Source organism: Balaenoptera musculus, chromosome 6, assembly GCF_009873245.2.
Source record: "Balaenoptera musculus isolate JJ_BM4_2016_0621 chromosome 6, mBalMus1.pri.v3, whole genome shotgun sequence".
NCBI classification, from domain to species: domain Eukaryota; kingdom Metazoa; phylum Chordata; class Mammalia; order Artiodactyla; family Balaenopteridae; genus Balaenoptera; species Balaenoptera musculus.
In genome coordinates this window covers 114,387,584-114,401,849 of record NC_045790.1, presented here as the reverse complement: position 1 = coordinate 114,401,849, position 14,266 = coordinate 114,387,584, and the positions used below count along the sequence as shown (strand labels likewise).

General features: G+C 60.4%; 1 protein-coding gene across 1 annotated transcript in view; it reads left to right on the top strand.

Moving 5' to 3' along the window:
* Window positions 1-143: 143 nt before the first annotated feature.
* Window positions 144-14,266, top strand: part of ADAMTS13 (ADAM metallopeptidase with thrombospondin type 1 motif 13) — a 32,205-nt gene continuing 18,082 nt past the window's right edge. The window contains exons 1-12 of the mRNA XM_036856844.1: window positions 144-402; window positions 1,128-1,440; window positions 1,823-1,889; window positions 5,513-5,688; window positions 7,638-7,721; window positions 7,994-8,118; window positions 8,240-8,386; window positions 9,755-9,895; window positions 10,509-10,677; window positions 11,461-11,565; window positions 12,616-12,767; window positions 12,888-12,951. Coding sequence (XP_036712739.1) covers window positions 1,342-1,440; window positions 1,823-1,889; window positions 5,513-5,688; window positions 7,638-7,721; window positions 7,994-8,118; window positions 8,240-8,386; window positions 9,755-9,895; window positions 10,509-10,677; window positions 11,461-11,565; window positions 12,616-12,767; window positions 12,888-12,951 — 1,329 coding nt within the window. The 5' untranslated portion in view covers window positions 144-402; window positions 1,128-1,341. The remainder of the gene's footprint in view (window positions 403-1,127; window positions 1,441-1,822; window positions 1,890-5,512; window positions 5,689-7,637; window positions 7,722-7,993; window positions 8,119-8,239; window positions 8,387-9,754; window positions 9,896-10,508; window positions 10,678-11,460; window positions 11,566-12,615; window positions 12,768-12,887; window positions 12,952-14,266) is intronic.

Sequence of the window (14,266 nt, the reverse complement as noted above, 5' to 3'; positions counted from 1 at the left end):
GGCCGAGAAACATGAGCGCCGGAAAGGAACTGGGGGGGGGCCGCCGTCGGTGTAACACCGCGGCCCGGCCGGCGGAGGGCGGGGCAGGCGGCCGCCAGGGGGCGCTGGACGGCCGGGCCTGGGAGCGGCGGGTGCGGAGCGGATGCGCAGGGACCCCGGGCAGCTGTCTCCCGCCCCGCGGTCCGAGCCCGGCGCATCTTCCCTACGCGGCGGGGAAACTGAGGCCCAGGGACGGGAGGGAGGACCCCACGTCGCACAGCCTGCTTTCCCAGGGCCGTAGTTCAGCAGCATCCGATAACAATGATAAGCATTGTAACAAGTGTTGTACTGTATTATTTTGTGTGACAACAATGGTAACAAGTCACTTGCACACCATGCCTTGGCTCTGGATCAGCGACACAGGTGAGGCCTCCACTTCCCCAAAGCTTCCATCCCAGGCTCTGTACGTGCGTGGGGGCCTTCAGGGAAATACAGATGATAAATCAACAATTTTGGATAGTAGTAACTGCAACGAAGATGATGAAGTGAGATACTGTGGTACGGACTTGAGGAGGAGTAAGGCTACCCAACAAAATGCAGGATGCCCAGAGAAATAGGAATTTCAGATAAAGAATAATTTTTAGTATAAAAATGTCCCATATACTAGCTGCAATTTGGGGGGCATACTTAACACCAAAAAAAAAAATCTATTGTTTACCTGAAATTCCAGTTTCACTGCTGTCCTGATTTTTATTTTCTAAATGTGACACCTCTCCCTGGGGGGCCACTTAGATGGTGCCACGAGGGGAGTGACATTTGAGCTGAAACTAGAGCAGCAAAGCACTGGGCGTATTTGAGGAACGGAAGGCAGGCTGGGTGGGGGCGGTAGCTAAAGGTCTGTGAGCACTGTGGGGACGGCTGGGGAGGCAGACAGAGGGCTGGTGCCACCGTCCTGGTTCTGTGGGCAGCCGTCGGGTGCAGGCACAGCGCAGGCAATAGCTGAGAGGGAGGGAATGAGGACAGGAGAGCGGGGACAGGTCACGGAAAACAGGGTGTCCGTAGGAAGCAGGTGTGATGGTGCCTCAGCCAGCCGGGAGCCACAGTCACACAGATGGGAGATGAATCCCACCCCCGCTCTGTGCTCCCAGGCGCAGGACCGGTGGCTGTGCTCTGAGCCAAGGCCCAGCCCAGCGCAAGGCCAGGCCGCGGCAGGAGGAGCCTGCAGGCCGCCCAGCCCCTCGGCCCCTGCCCTGAGAGGAAGCGCCCACGAGTAAACACAGCCTCAACGTCCAGCCCAGCGGGTCTGTCGCAGTCCACGCCGGCCAGATTGCAGTCGCCACAGCGCTCTCCCTTCCTGGGAGGATGAGTGAGCTTCGCCTCCAGGGGAGATGTGTGCGGGCAATTCTCATTTCTGTGCTCCTCGTCCTCCTGGGCTGCTGGGGACTCCCTGATTTCCGGCAGGTGGGTGGATCCGAGGGCTGCGGTGCTGGGGGAGCCCCGAGACCTGGGAACCTGGGCTCCGCTGGGTGCTGAGGGTGGGTCCCTGGGGGAGAAGGGGCTGCCCCACAGCCCTTGGGCCAAGTGGGAGGAAATCCGAACTTGGGGTTCAGGGGACGAACTGGGCTCACTGGAGAGGGAGTTGGCCTCGGTACTGTCCACCCACTTGATGAGGGGTGGACCCGGCTACGCCGGTGTGGGTGGCTTGCCCCCTCTCCATCCTGGGCCCCTTCTCCCCCTCCTGGGCCCCTTCCCCCCTTCCCCCCCCCACCGCCTGCTCCTTGTCTTGCTTCTCCCCCACACCTCCTTCTCCCTCGTCTCCCCTCACTCATTCTTTCTCCCACAGCAGTTTCTTCAGGCTTTGGAGCCAGAGGAAGTGACCGCTTACTTTGGCCCTGACGCTGCCTCCGAAGGTACTTGTCCTGGCGTCTTCCTTGCGAGGGGAGTTTCTCAGAGCCTGCAGGGGGCATCTCACCCTTGGGTCAGGGACCTCGGCTTTTCAGTGGCTCAGCTGAGAGGAGGTCAGCTGCTGCTGTCACCCTGTTAATTAGTTCCGTTACTTCCTGCCAAGTCGATAAAAACTGGTCTGGGTGTCCTGGGCCGGGCTGGGGTCGTGACCTGGGATTCTGCTCAATATCTCAAGGGAATGGGCACTAATTAGTTGGTCTCTTCCACCCCTGGGCCTCCCTTTGGGCCGACTGTCAGGAATTCTTGCAGTTTCTGGCCAGGATGTAAACATTTATCTTTTCTGTGAGACACAAGAAGGGCGCTGGGTCAAGCGCCAGCCAAAGCCTTTTCCTGTCGCTCGTGGGCCGTGTCTGTGGACTTCTCCATGGTGCCAGCCCCCTTTCCGAGTAGGGCCATTGGTGATCCAAAGGCAGGTGGGGACCAGAGGCAGGGTAGGCTAGTGGTCAGGGCGGAGGGAATTAGGGGTGTCCCACTTGTGCCTGCCTTCTCTGTGGTCGGGGCCAGATGCACGCTGAGCGCTGGCTGGGGTCGCGCTGCGGGCAGGGGGAGCTGTGCTGGAGGGCCGAGCAGGGGGGAGCGAGGGGCCTCCTATCTCCCGCAGCGCCCCGATTCGACGTGGCCCCGCTCACCTGCGTCCGTGACCCCGAGCGTGAGGCCGAGGACGGGCGCGGGGGGCTGCCCTGCAGGGCCCCGCGCTGCTCCCTGGCAGCCCTGGGACGGCTCTTCTGGGCCTCCTCGCCACCTCCTTCACCAGCGAGCGTGTGGTCAATGCCTCCCTCCGGCTGCTGGGGGCCCCCCAGCCCTGCCTCACGGGGGTCCTCGCCCTGCTGCCCCCAGGCGCAGCGTCCAGGCTCACCTTCTTCTCGGGCTGTGTGGTGAGTGGGCGCCCAGGCCGGCAGCAGGGGGAGGTTGTGCCGTGGGGACCCCAGTGGGGCAGAGATGCCTCTGAACCCCCGTTGCACAGCCAAACGTGAGCGCGACACCACTTAGACCTCAGCCAGACTCTGACGCCGTGGGGGCCTGTTCCTCGCAGGCTCAGAAAAGCCAGCTGAGTTTCCCAAGGCCACCCAGCTAGCAGGCGGCAGAGCTGGGTGCAAGCCCGGGGAACAGGGAACGGAAAGAGGGTGGGCTTTGCAGTCAGACCTCTGAGCTCAGACTCCAGCTCTGCACCTTAGTACAGGCGACCTTGGGCCAGGCACTCCCTGGACGTCAGTGTCGTCACTGATGGGACTTCCCAGGTGGTCCAGTGGTTAGGACTTGGCGCTCTCACTGCGGGGGCCCGGGTTCAATCCCCGGTCGGGGAACTAAGATCCCACAAGCTGCGAGGCCAAAAAAGAAAGATTAAGAAAGAAAGAAATGGTGAAGGCAGCAGCACTAGCCTCTTGGGTATCTTTGGGGATTGTCGTGCGTTGTCACAATGCGTCACTGAATGAGCCAGAGCCATTTATATCATAACCATCCCCCTCCCCGCCCCGTTCCGGGGTCAGGAGGCCCAGCCTGGGTTGGAACAGATGCCACTCAGGGCCCATCTGGTGACGGGCAGTGCTGTTCATTAGCGCGGGCCTAGCTAGTCCCTCAAGACCCCCTCCATTCTTGCACACGCGGGGCCCCGCCGGGATCTTTACCGGGCCCTGCAGACTGGGGCCTGGAGGCCTTGTGCGTGGCGGGGACTGGAAACGTGGCTGGGGGGCCTGGCAGCAGGTGGTAGGCAGCGAACGCAGCCCCCAGAGGGCGTGGCTCCCCCTCTGTTCCACACAGGTGGGCTCTCGGACCTTGGACTTGGGCAGGAGCCCTTGAAGTCCATGCCTGGTGCTGTGACGGCCCTGCATGGGGGACGGGGCCGTGTGCACCAGGCGGCTCTCTCTCCTCCAGGAGGGCGACATCCTGGTGGGTGCAGACAGGTTCTATATCCAGCCGTTGAGGAGGCGGCACCGGGAGCTGGTGCCTCCCTGGGGTGGTGCCCAGCCCCACCTGATCCACAGGCCCACCCCCGGGGGCACCCACGGTTCCAGGTACAGCTCCTGGGAGAGGGAGGGCGGAGCTGTGTCAAGGACAGCTCGGCGGGAGGGACCAGCTCTCCTGATGCCTGGGCCCAGCTCCACCAGCCACCTTCGTTAGCACGCAGGGGGAGTGCCCAGCTCACGGGCAGGCCAGGAGAACGCGTGGCCACCGGCTGTGGCCCCAGGCCGTCTGCTTGGTGGACGGGTAGACCTCCCGCCTCTGAACAGCCATTCACAGTTTACAAAGCGTGTTCACAGACGTGCACCTTGGAGCCTCGGGCGGGCCGAGGTCAGCGGTTCCTGATAGTTCCGATGCTGCAGATGGGAACCCAGAAGCCCAAAGATGGGACGTGGCTGCCGCAGGCCTCCAGGACAGCTCCAGGGCATGGGCAGGATGGGGGCCGGCTCTGCTGCCACCACGCCCGCTCACGCCTTCCCCAGGCTGCGCCCGGCTGCAAGCGGGGTGTGGTCCCGGGCTTTTCTTGCCATCTTGGGGTGACCCCCTACTCCAGTGTGCGCCCAGCGTGGGGCTTTGGGGTGACCAGAAGGACATAAAGGCCACACAGTAGCTGTCTCCTGGCCTTGCGCTGCCCGGAATGCCCAGGCAGCAATGGGATCTGGGCCCGAGGGGTGGAATGAAACGTCTCCACCTGAGACGGCCATCCTCCCAAGACCCGGCCGCCTCTCCTGTGAGCTGCCCGAGCTGTCAGTTCTAACGGTCACAACGTGAGTGACATGCGAGAGCTTGGGACCTCTCACCCTCTGAGAGTGTTTCCTCCCGAGGAGCTGGGAGGGCCGAGATGTCCCAAATGAGCTGATGGGTGTCTAAGGGTGTGAAACCGTGGGTGCTGAGGGGCCAGCTCCAGGAGGGCCAGGGCAGAACTGTCCACTCAACATAGAAAACTAGCTTATGGATACCGAAGGGGGAGGGGGGAAGGATAAATTAGGAGTTTGGGATTAACAGATACACCCTACTGTATATAAAATAGATGACCAACAAGGTCCTACTGTATAGCATGGGGAACTATACTCAAGATTTTGTAATAACCTTGGACTTCCCTGGCAGTCCAGTGGTTACGACTCCGCGCTCCCAATGCACGGAGTGCGGGTTCGATCCCCGGGCGGGGAACTAGAATTCTGCAAGCTGCGCAGCATGGCGGAAAAAAAAAAAAAAAAGATTTTGTAATAACCTATAAGGGAAAAGAATCTGAAAAAGAATAGACATATGTGTATATGTATAACTGAATCACTTTGCTGTGCACTTGAAACTAACACAACGTTGTAAATCAACTATGCCTCAATAAATATATAAACAAATAAATAAACCAAATGCTTAGCCAGTTAGTGATTAAAAAACAAAAAAGAGGAACCGCTCCCTCAGTCTCCTTGTGCCGGGAGACAGGCCCTCTCTGGCTCCCCACATTCCCTGTGAGAAAGCGAGGGTCGGGCCCATCCACTCCCTCATCCCCACAGTAAGCGGTGCATCTCCAAGCCCAGGAGCGCAGGGTGACGGAGGGGCCTGGCCGTGGGGGCTGCGAGGTCAAAGCCGCATCTCACCTGCTCTCTAGGACCCTGGCTCTCGGCCCTGCCCCCCGCCCCGCCAGGCCGTCCTCCCGCCCCTCGCCTCCGGAGACGGGCTGCCAGGAGCCTCCTGCACCTGGAGCTGCTGGTGGCCGTGGGCCCCGACGTCCACCAGGCTCACCGGGAGGACACAGAGCGCTACGTGCTCACCAACCTCAACACGGTGAGTGCTCGCGTGGGGAGCGGGCTCTGTGGGCGGCGCTGACCCAGGCGAGGGCTCAGGAGTCCGGCGGGGCAGTGGCCGTCCACGACCAGCCCGTCCTCGGGAGCCTCTGGACACAGCGCCCTGCACCCGGGGCTTGTGCAGAGCGTCAGTGAGCTGGCTTATCTGGGGGGTTGAGCTCAGTGTGAACCTGAGGCTGGGGTCACACTTGGGGCTCAGGGCCCTGGGGTGGGGAGAGGCGTGATCTGTTCTTTCTCCCTTACCCCACTGGGGAGTGCAACCCCCAGCCTCTTGCTACCTGGGTCCCTTCGCCCGGGGACCCTCAAGCCTGGCCTCTCCCCCAACGTCCCTTTGATCCATGGGCATGTCGGCCAGCACTGCCCCGGCAGCCAGCCCGGCTGCCCCACACCAGGCTCTCCCAGCGCCCTTCTTGTGGGTACCCCCATGTCCGCAGGCCTCCCCTTCACTTGGCTTCTAAGGGTAATGGTGGGGCAGGAAGCACAGCTCCCACTAACCATTACCTCGGAGAAAAAGAGGCAGCACAGAAACAGGTGACTGCAACACCTGATGGTCACATTCAGTCTGACGGGCTGTGCCCGACCACGAGCGCAGTCACATGTGAAACACACACAGACACACGTGTTCTAGGCGGCCAGGTACGTTTCCATAACGTCAGGAGAGTAATACCACCGCTGGCAGCGGCAGGGCTGGCACTGCCCCCCTGGTAAGTTGGCCCCAGAGGGCAGACAGCCATCCTAGAACGTGGGGTCCTTAGCACCGTCTTGTCCCCGGCCTCAGGTATGCCCAGCTATTCTGGACAGAAGGGAAAGATCCCCCAATCTCAGAGCCCCGGGCCCTCCGACACCTCTCCTTTCCCATGTGTTCTCTGGGCCTCGCACCCTGGAGGGAGTCTGGGTCCCAGAGGCCACACCCATGCAGCCCTGACCCCTGGAAAAGCTGGCTCAAGTCCAGGACAAGCCTGCTTGGGTTTCCACCTGCCGACTCCAGAGGTGGAAGATGTTCCCTCTAGGTCACTTGAAAGCTACTGTTTTCAAGCTTTGGGGGTTCCCCCCACCTCGAATATGCTGAAATTTGGTAATCGAACCACACTCCCTGTGGTCATTCAATATGTTTTATGAGGGCCAACGATGGTCAGGTGGTAGATTGCAGATTGGCTCCTGCCCAGAGGTGCCAGCCGTGGTAATGCCTGTGGCGTGACTGGGCAACCCACCTCATGCAGCCGCACTGTTCCTAAGTCTGCCAACAACCATGGAAGGCTTTCTCTCCATTTTACAGATGAGGAAACTGGGGTCCTGAGGTTAGTAAACAGGATCCTGAGCATACAGGTAGGAAGGGGCAGAGCCTGGGTTCAGACTCAGGTCAGCTGAGGCCGGTGGCACCATGTCCTCTCTCCTGGGTGCCATGTCTCATTTAGAGGCCAAGCTGGTGCAAGCAACCGCAGTGCAAGTCGACCACAATCAGCATCTTGGCAGATGTACTGGGAGAGCTGGCAGCCTGGTGGGGGGAGCCTTCTCATTGGGGTGCCCAGGAAAGGGCTCACGGAGGGGGAGGAGGCCCTCAGGCTGCCTCGTGGAGATGAGCAGCTTAAGCGAGCAGAGGTGCAGAGGTGAGAGAGGTGTTTCAGGCAGGTGGACAGAGATGGGAAAGGACACGGTAAATCCAGTCCGAGAGAAGCCGTGTTTGAAAGGAATGTTCTAGACTAATGGCAGTTACTCGCATCCCGTTGTTTCGGGGTTTCTCTGTGTTGGCTGACCTTCCTTCTGACTATCTCCATGGCTGGCTCCCAGGCCCAAGGACTAGCATTTCGGGTGCCCTCCCTGCTGATGAAGTATCCTCTCCAGTCAACCCCCCCCCGCCCCCGCCCTGGGCCCCCGGAAGTCAGCAGCGCCCACACACACGTATCACCTCTCCCACCTGCCCTTCCACAGGGGTCAGAGCTGCTTAGGGACCCATCCCTGGGAGCTCAGTTCCGGGTGCACCTGGTGAAGATGGTCATCCTGACGCAGCCTGAGGTAGGCGCTCAGCTGGACGCCCAGTCACTGGGAAACCGGTTTCTGCCTGCGGATGCGCACAGAGCAGTGGGGGTGATGGCAGGGCTTCCCGTCAGCCGGGCCTGGACCTGAATTCCAGCTCTGCCCTGGCACGCGGCACTGCTGAGCCTCAGTCTCCTCATCTGTAACATGGGACAGTAATAGGGTTGTTATGAGGACTGAGATGGCAGCAGTGGTCCGCGCCCTGCTTGGGGTGGATCCCCTACATGTGCGCTCTGTTACCGGTCCCTCAGGATGCTCCGAATATCACAGCCAACATCACCGCATCACTGCTGAGCGTCTGCGAGTGGAGCAGGACGGTCAACCCTGGGGATGACGCGGATCCCGGCCATGCCGACCTGGTCCTCTACGTCACCAGGTAGCCGAGCTCCCCACTGGCGTGCCAGCCTGCCGGGGAGCTGCTCCCACTCTCTGCAAAGGTAGCCCGGCGGTGGGCAGGCACCTCAGCACTGCGCAGCTATCTGTTCTCTCTTCCTGAGGTTTGACCTGGAATTGCCTGATGGTAACCGGCAGGTTCGGGGGGTCACCCAGCTGGGTGGTGTCTGCTCCTCCTCCTGGAGCTGCCTTATCACTGAGGATACCGGCTTCGATCTGGGGGTCACCATCGCCCATGAGATTGGGCACAGGTAAGAGGCCCCAACCGCTGTCCCCAAGCTCCGGACAAGGACGTGACCTGGGCCCCCAGGAGGGGAGGTCGTGGCTGGCAGTGGTCCCTAGACGAGCCAGCTGAAGGAGCCTGTACTCTTGACCCCAATGGACTAGGGAGGGTGGGCGGGGGCAAGGGCTGGGAAATCTGATATTTCTTCATTACCGAAGGATTAAAAGAAAAAAAAATTATTTTTCAAAATACAAGCAAAACAAACTTAGGAGTTAAAAAGTAATTTTTGTAGGAAATTCAGGTAAAGAAAAAGCAGGCTGCAAAAGTTATCCCAAATCCCACCACTTAGAGAAAACATCCATCTTTTCTTTACACACACACACACACACACACACACACACACATAATTTTTTATTTGTAAATTTGGGATTATGCTGTATATTGGTTAACTGCTTTTTTATGTAACAATATATCCCAAACATTTCTCCCAAACATTCTCTTACAACATATATTGTTTTTTTTTGTACGCACCATAATTTACTTAATTCATCCCCTCTTGTTAGATATTTAGGTTGTTTCCAGACCTTTCCTGATACGACTGCTGTACATTCTGCGGGCAAATCTGTGCTCCTATGTATTATTCACCCGGAGTGGAGGGTTTCTTTCCTTTTTGATTTTTAGCCTTTTAATTATGAAAGTATATACCTGCTTGCTGTAAAAGTTCAGAGCACAGAGACTCCTAAAGTGGAAAGTGGGTGTGTAACTTCCTTGCCCACCAGCCCCCCTCCCACCCGCAGGCCTTTCGGCCCCCCCCGAGAGTGCTGAGGGGTTCCCACAGCCACCTCCACGTACGAGGCTGGGGCTCGTATCCCCACAGCAGTACGCGGCTGCGCACCTTCGCTCTCAGCTCTGCACCTCCGTCTGACCTCTCACCCGTCTGACCCACCCCCCATCACAATTCCTCCATCTATCTTGTTTGGAGGAAAAAAAGGAATTGAAAACCATTGCCTTCCACTGGGAGCAGAAACATTGGCCAGAGGTCCGACCTTTTCACTTCACCAGTACACATTCAGTCCGTGCGTTTACACACCGAGCCACCCCCATGTCAAGAAAGCCGTCAGCAGCAGGGCCCCAAAGGCCCTCGAGCCATGGCCTCCCACGCTCAAAACACCGTGGATGCGTTTGGCCTGCACATTTTAAAAGCCTTTTGATATGTATTTGCCAAAAGAGGCGGGAGCCACCGGGCCGGCCCAGCGCTCCCTCGCGCAGGAAACTGAGGCTGGGCGTCCGCGCGACGCGGCCCACCGCCGGGTTAGCTGGTGGCGGGGCCGGGGCGACCCCTGTGGGGGTGGGGGGACCCTGGCCACCGCCGGTCTCAGCGCCGCCGCCTCCGCAGCTTCGGCCTGGAGCACGACGGCGCGCCGGGCAGCGGCTGCGGGCCCAGCGGCCACGTGATGGCTTCCGACGGCGCCGCACCCGCCCGCGGGGGTCCGGCGTGGTCCCCCTGCAGCCGCCGGCAGCTGCTGAGCCTGCTCAGGTAGCGGCACCCCCCAGCACCGCCCCTCCCTACGCCCGCATCTCCGCTTCGCGAGCCCCCCTCCTTCCCGTCCCCGGACCCACCCCTGCATCTGCCCTCAACCATGTGCCCACTTCCGTGGCGTCCCCGCGCCCACCTCTCCACGGGCTCCCAGCACGTCTCAGGAGGCACTCGTACATCCCGCCTCTGCCCACCCCTCCAGCCCTCACCTCCTCCCGGCATCCACCCCTCCACCTCTCCCCCCACCCCGCCCCCGCCAGCCCATCCCTCTGGCCACTCCCATCCCGCCCACGCGCCACCTCCCTCCTTCTTTCCATCCCGTCCCACTCCTGCGCCCACCCCTCAGTTCTCCCCTGTCCCCTTTCATCCCTTCGCAGACCCACTTCGCCAACCTCCCCCGCCCCCTGCATTTGCCCCTGCATCCCCCCCGCCTCCCCTAGGCTCGAGCCTTGTCCTAGCCCAGGGTCAGCTCTTGGTGGGGCACACGGGCTGAGAACTCCCGTCCTCGCCCACCCGAACCCGCCTCTTTAAACGCCCCCGCTTCCCGCGCCCACTCCTCCATCCCGCGCCCACCTGGTGTCCGCCCCGCGCCTGAGCCGCAGCCTTGTCGCAGCGCAGGACGGGCGCGCTGCGTGTGGGACCCGCCGGGGCCGGGGCCGCAGTCCCAGCCCGCGGGGCACCCTCCCGAGGCGCACCCCGGCCTGTACTACGGCGCCGACGAGCAGTGCCGCGTCGCCTTCGGCCCGACGGCGGTCGCCTGCACCTTCCGCAGGGAGCACCTCGTGAGTCCAGCAGTGGGTGATGCGCACGGCCACCCCGCCCCTCCGCCTCTGGGCCTCCCTCTGCCCGCTCCTGCCCCCCTGCCCACTGTGAGACCCCACTGGCCCAGACTGTCAGGTGCCTCTCGAAATTCTCAATTTTTGAACAAAGGTCCCCACGTTTTCCTCTTGACGAGGCCCCACAAATTAGGTAGAGCTGGTCCTGATAGGGCCCCCGAGCCCATGGACCTTGATCCTACATAGGCAGTTACCGAGGGCTTCCCACCCAATGGGGGCTGGAGGGCTTCCCAGAGGAAGTGACCTCCGAGCTGAACCCTACAGCCGGAGTGGGAGCTGGCAGTGGGAGGGGAGCTGAAGGGGGGCAGGCACCCCAAAGACAGACTCCCTTCCCAGGACCGCACAGCACTTGCAGGCCCTTTTGCCTTGGTGAGCCCTTTCCCCCTTGTAAAACAATAAGAATTATATCTTAGTGTTTTCATGAAATACAGAGTTTTACGTGTGGTGTTATAAATACCGTGTTAATATTATATATTAGCATATTCTCTCTGATTTAAAAGATCATCTTTTTTCTTCTGATTTTAAAAGAAATGAAAACGTTTTTGTGGGCCCTGGTCACTGCCCCTGTTCCTGGTGGAGAAGTCCTCCACGGCTGTCCTCTCCACCCACCACTGCCCAGGGAGCTGGCTGTGTCACTGTGTCCTGTGGTCTGCGAGGGACAGCGATGGCTGGACACTGACCCCGCAGGCCCTTGCGGCCCCTCAGCTGGCCGTCTGTCTCCCCTCTTAGGACACGTGCCAGGCTCTCTCCTGCCACACGGACCCCCTGGACCAAAGCAGCTGTAGCCGCCTCCTTATTCCTCTCCTGGATGGGACAGAGTGTGGCGTGGGGAAGGTCAGAGCGGGGAGTGAGGGAGCGTGTGAGCGTGTGTGTGTGTGTGTGTGCGTGCGCTCACACACGCTCACGCAGACCTGCGGCCTGCAGCCCTCACCCTGGGGTGGGAGACAGGAGGAGCTCAGTAAGCGGGGGCGTAGGGCCCTGGACCTGTTCTGGGTCCCCGTCAGGACAGGTGGGCAGCAGGATGGCCGCGTGCACACAGCGCTCGCCTTGCCCTCTGCAGGCGGTTCATAACAGCTAACAGCCAAGGCTTGCGCCTGACTCTGCCGGGGCGGGCGGGGCATCTGGCCCGGCCCGTCGACCTCCTGGCTGTTCCAGAGAGAGCGGCGCTTGAGGGACAGTCACCCCGGGCCCCGCGTGGCGGCCTGGAGACGGGGATTGGGTAGTCGCCCGCCACCCAGAGGAGGCAAAGTTTTCCCGTGACTGCGTGACCACCCCCCCCCGCCCCCGCCGGCCTGCAGCGGCCACCTGGCGTCCTGCGCCCGGCCCAGTGCCCCTGCCCCCCGCCCTGCATGGCCCGCCCTTCCCCCGTCCCTGTCCTGTGGGAGGGGCTCGGCCCTCTTCTGTTTAGCACTGGCTCCAAAGCAGGATGGGGGTCCAGTGCGTGTGTGTGCACGTGTGTGTGTGTGGGGTGTACCTATGGGTGTGGGATGCCCTGGGTGTGGGGTCCTGTGGGTGTGGGATGCCCTGGGTGTGGGATGCCCTGGGTATGGGGTCCTGTGGGTGTGGGACGCCCTGGGTGTGGGGTCCTGTGGGTGTGGGACGCCCTGGGTGTGGGGTCCTGTGGGTGTGGGACGCCCTGGGTGTGGGGTCCTGTGGGTGTGGGATGCCCTGGGTGTGGGGTCCTGTGGGTGTGGGATGCCCTGGGTGTGGGGTCCTGTGGGTGTGGGATGCCCTGGGTGTGGGGTCCTGTGGGTGTGGGATGCCCTGGGTGTGGGGTCCTGTGGGTGTGGGATGCCCTGGGTGTGGGGTCCTGTGGGTGTGGGATGCCCTGGATGTGGCGTCCTGTGGCTGGATGTGGAACGTGGTGCCGTCCTTCTCTTGCAGTGGTGCTCCAAGGGTCACTGCCGCTCTCTGGCGGAGCTGGCCCCCGTGGGGGCGGTGCATGGGCACTGGTCCAGCTGGGGTCCGGGCAGTCCTTGCTCCCGCTCCTGCGGGGGAGGTGTGGTCACCAGGAGACGGCAGTGCAACAACCCCAGGTGCCGCGTGGGGGGCGCTGTTCCGTGGGCCGGGGAGGTGGCTGCTGCACGTTCCCTGGCGGGGGGGGGGGTGGCGGGGGGTCGCCTCACCTCTCACCCATGTCTTGGGGGCCTTTTCAGACCTGCCTTTGGGGGGCGTGCGTGCGTAGGTGCCGACCTGCAGGCCACGATGTGCAACCGCCAGGTAGGCCTGCTTCCCGGGGCAGGGTGAGGGGGGGCCGTTGGCAGCACTGGGTCCAGAGGAGCCCGAGGGCCAGGGCGGCTGTAATTTGTGGTTCACACAGGGCGTTTTGAGAGTGAAGGTGGTGCTATTAATACCTGCCCTGGGACCACTGTGTATTCTCCAGGACGGTCCCACCACTGAAAGCAGCCGCCCTGAGGTGTCCCCCTCCCTCCCTGGATGCCGCTGCCGTGCAGGGCTGCCCGTTTCTGCGCTGAGAACAACCCTCGTCCCTGGCAGCCAAGTCCACTACCGCCAGAGCATGGGCGGTTCTTTTAGTTATAAGTTCAGGTGAATTTCACCTAGCATGAAATCAACCATTTGAAACTGTGTAGTTCGGTAGCATGTAGTATGTTCACAGTATCATGCAACCACCACCCCCATCGAGTTCCAAACCATTTCCATCACCCCAAAGTAAAACCCCAGGTCCATTAAGCAGTCACTCCCATGCCCCCTCTCCCCAGCCCCTGCCAACCACCAGTCTACTTTCTATCTCTGTGGATTTACCTGCGCTGGACATTTCATATAAGTGGAATCATACAATATGTGACTTTTTCCATCTGGCTTCTTTCACTCACCGTGTTGTTTTCAAGGTTCAGCCATGTACCATGTATCAGAACTTCACTCCTTTTTCTTTTTTTTTTTTTTTTTTTACAGTTTATTCTTTTTTATTTATTTTTTATAAATTTATTTATTTTATTTATTTATTTTTGGCTGCGTGGGGTCTTTGTTGCTGTGCGCGGGCTTCCTCTAGTTGCGGTGAGCAGGGGCTACTCTTCGCCACGGTGCACGGGCTTCTCATTGCGGTGGCTTCTCTTGTTGCAGAGCACGGGCTCTGGGCACATGGGCTTCAGTAGTTGTGGCACGCGGGCTTCAGTAGTTGTGGCTCGCAGGCTCTAGAGCACAGACTCAGTAGTTGTGGCGCACGGGCTTAGTTGCTCTGCGGCATGTGGGATCTTCCCGGACCAGGGCTCGAACCCGTGTCCCCTGCATTGGCAGGCAGATTCTTAACCACTGCACCACCAGGGAAGTCCCTATTCTTTTTTTCTTATATTTTCTTATTTTTTTATTGGGGTATGGTTGCTTTACAATGTTGTGTTAGTTTCTGCTGTACAACAAAGTGAATCAACTATACGTATACATATATGCCCTCCTTCTTGGGTCTCCCTCCCACCCAGAACTTCACTCCTTTTTATGGCTGAATAGTATTCCACTGGATGGATGGACCACATTTCGCTCATCTGTTCATCCACTGTCCATTTGTCCGTACATTGGGGCT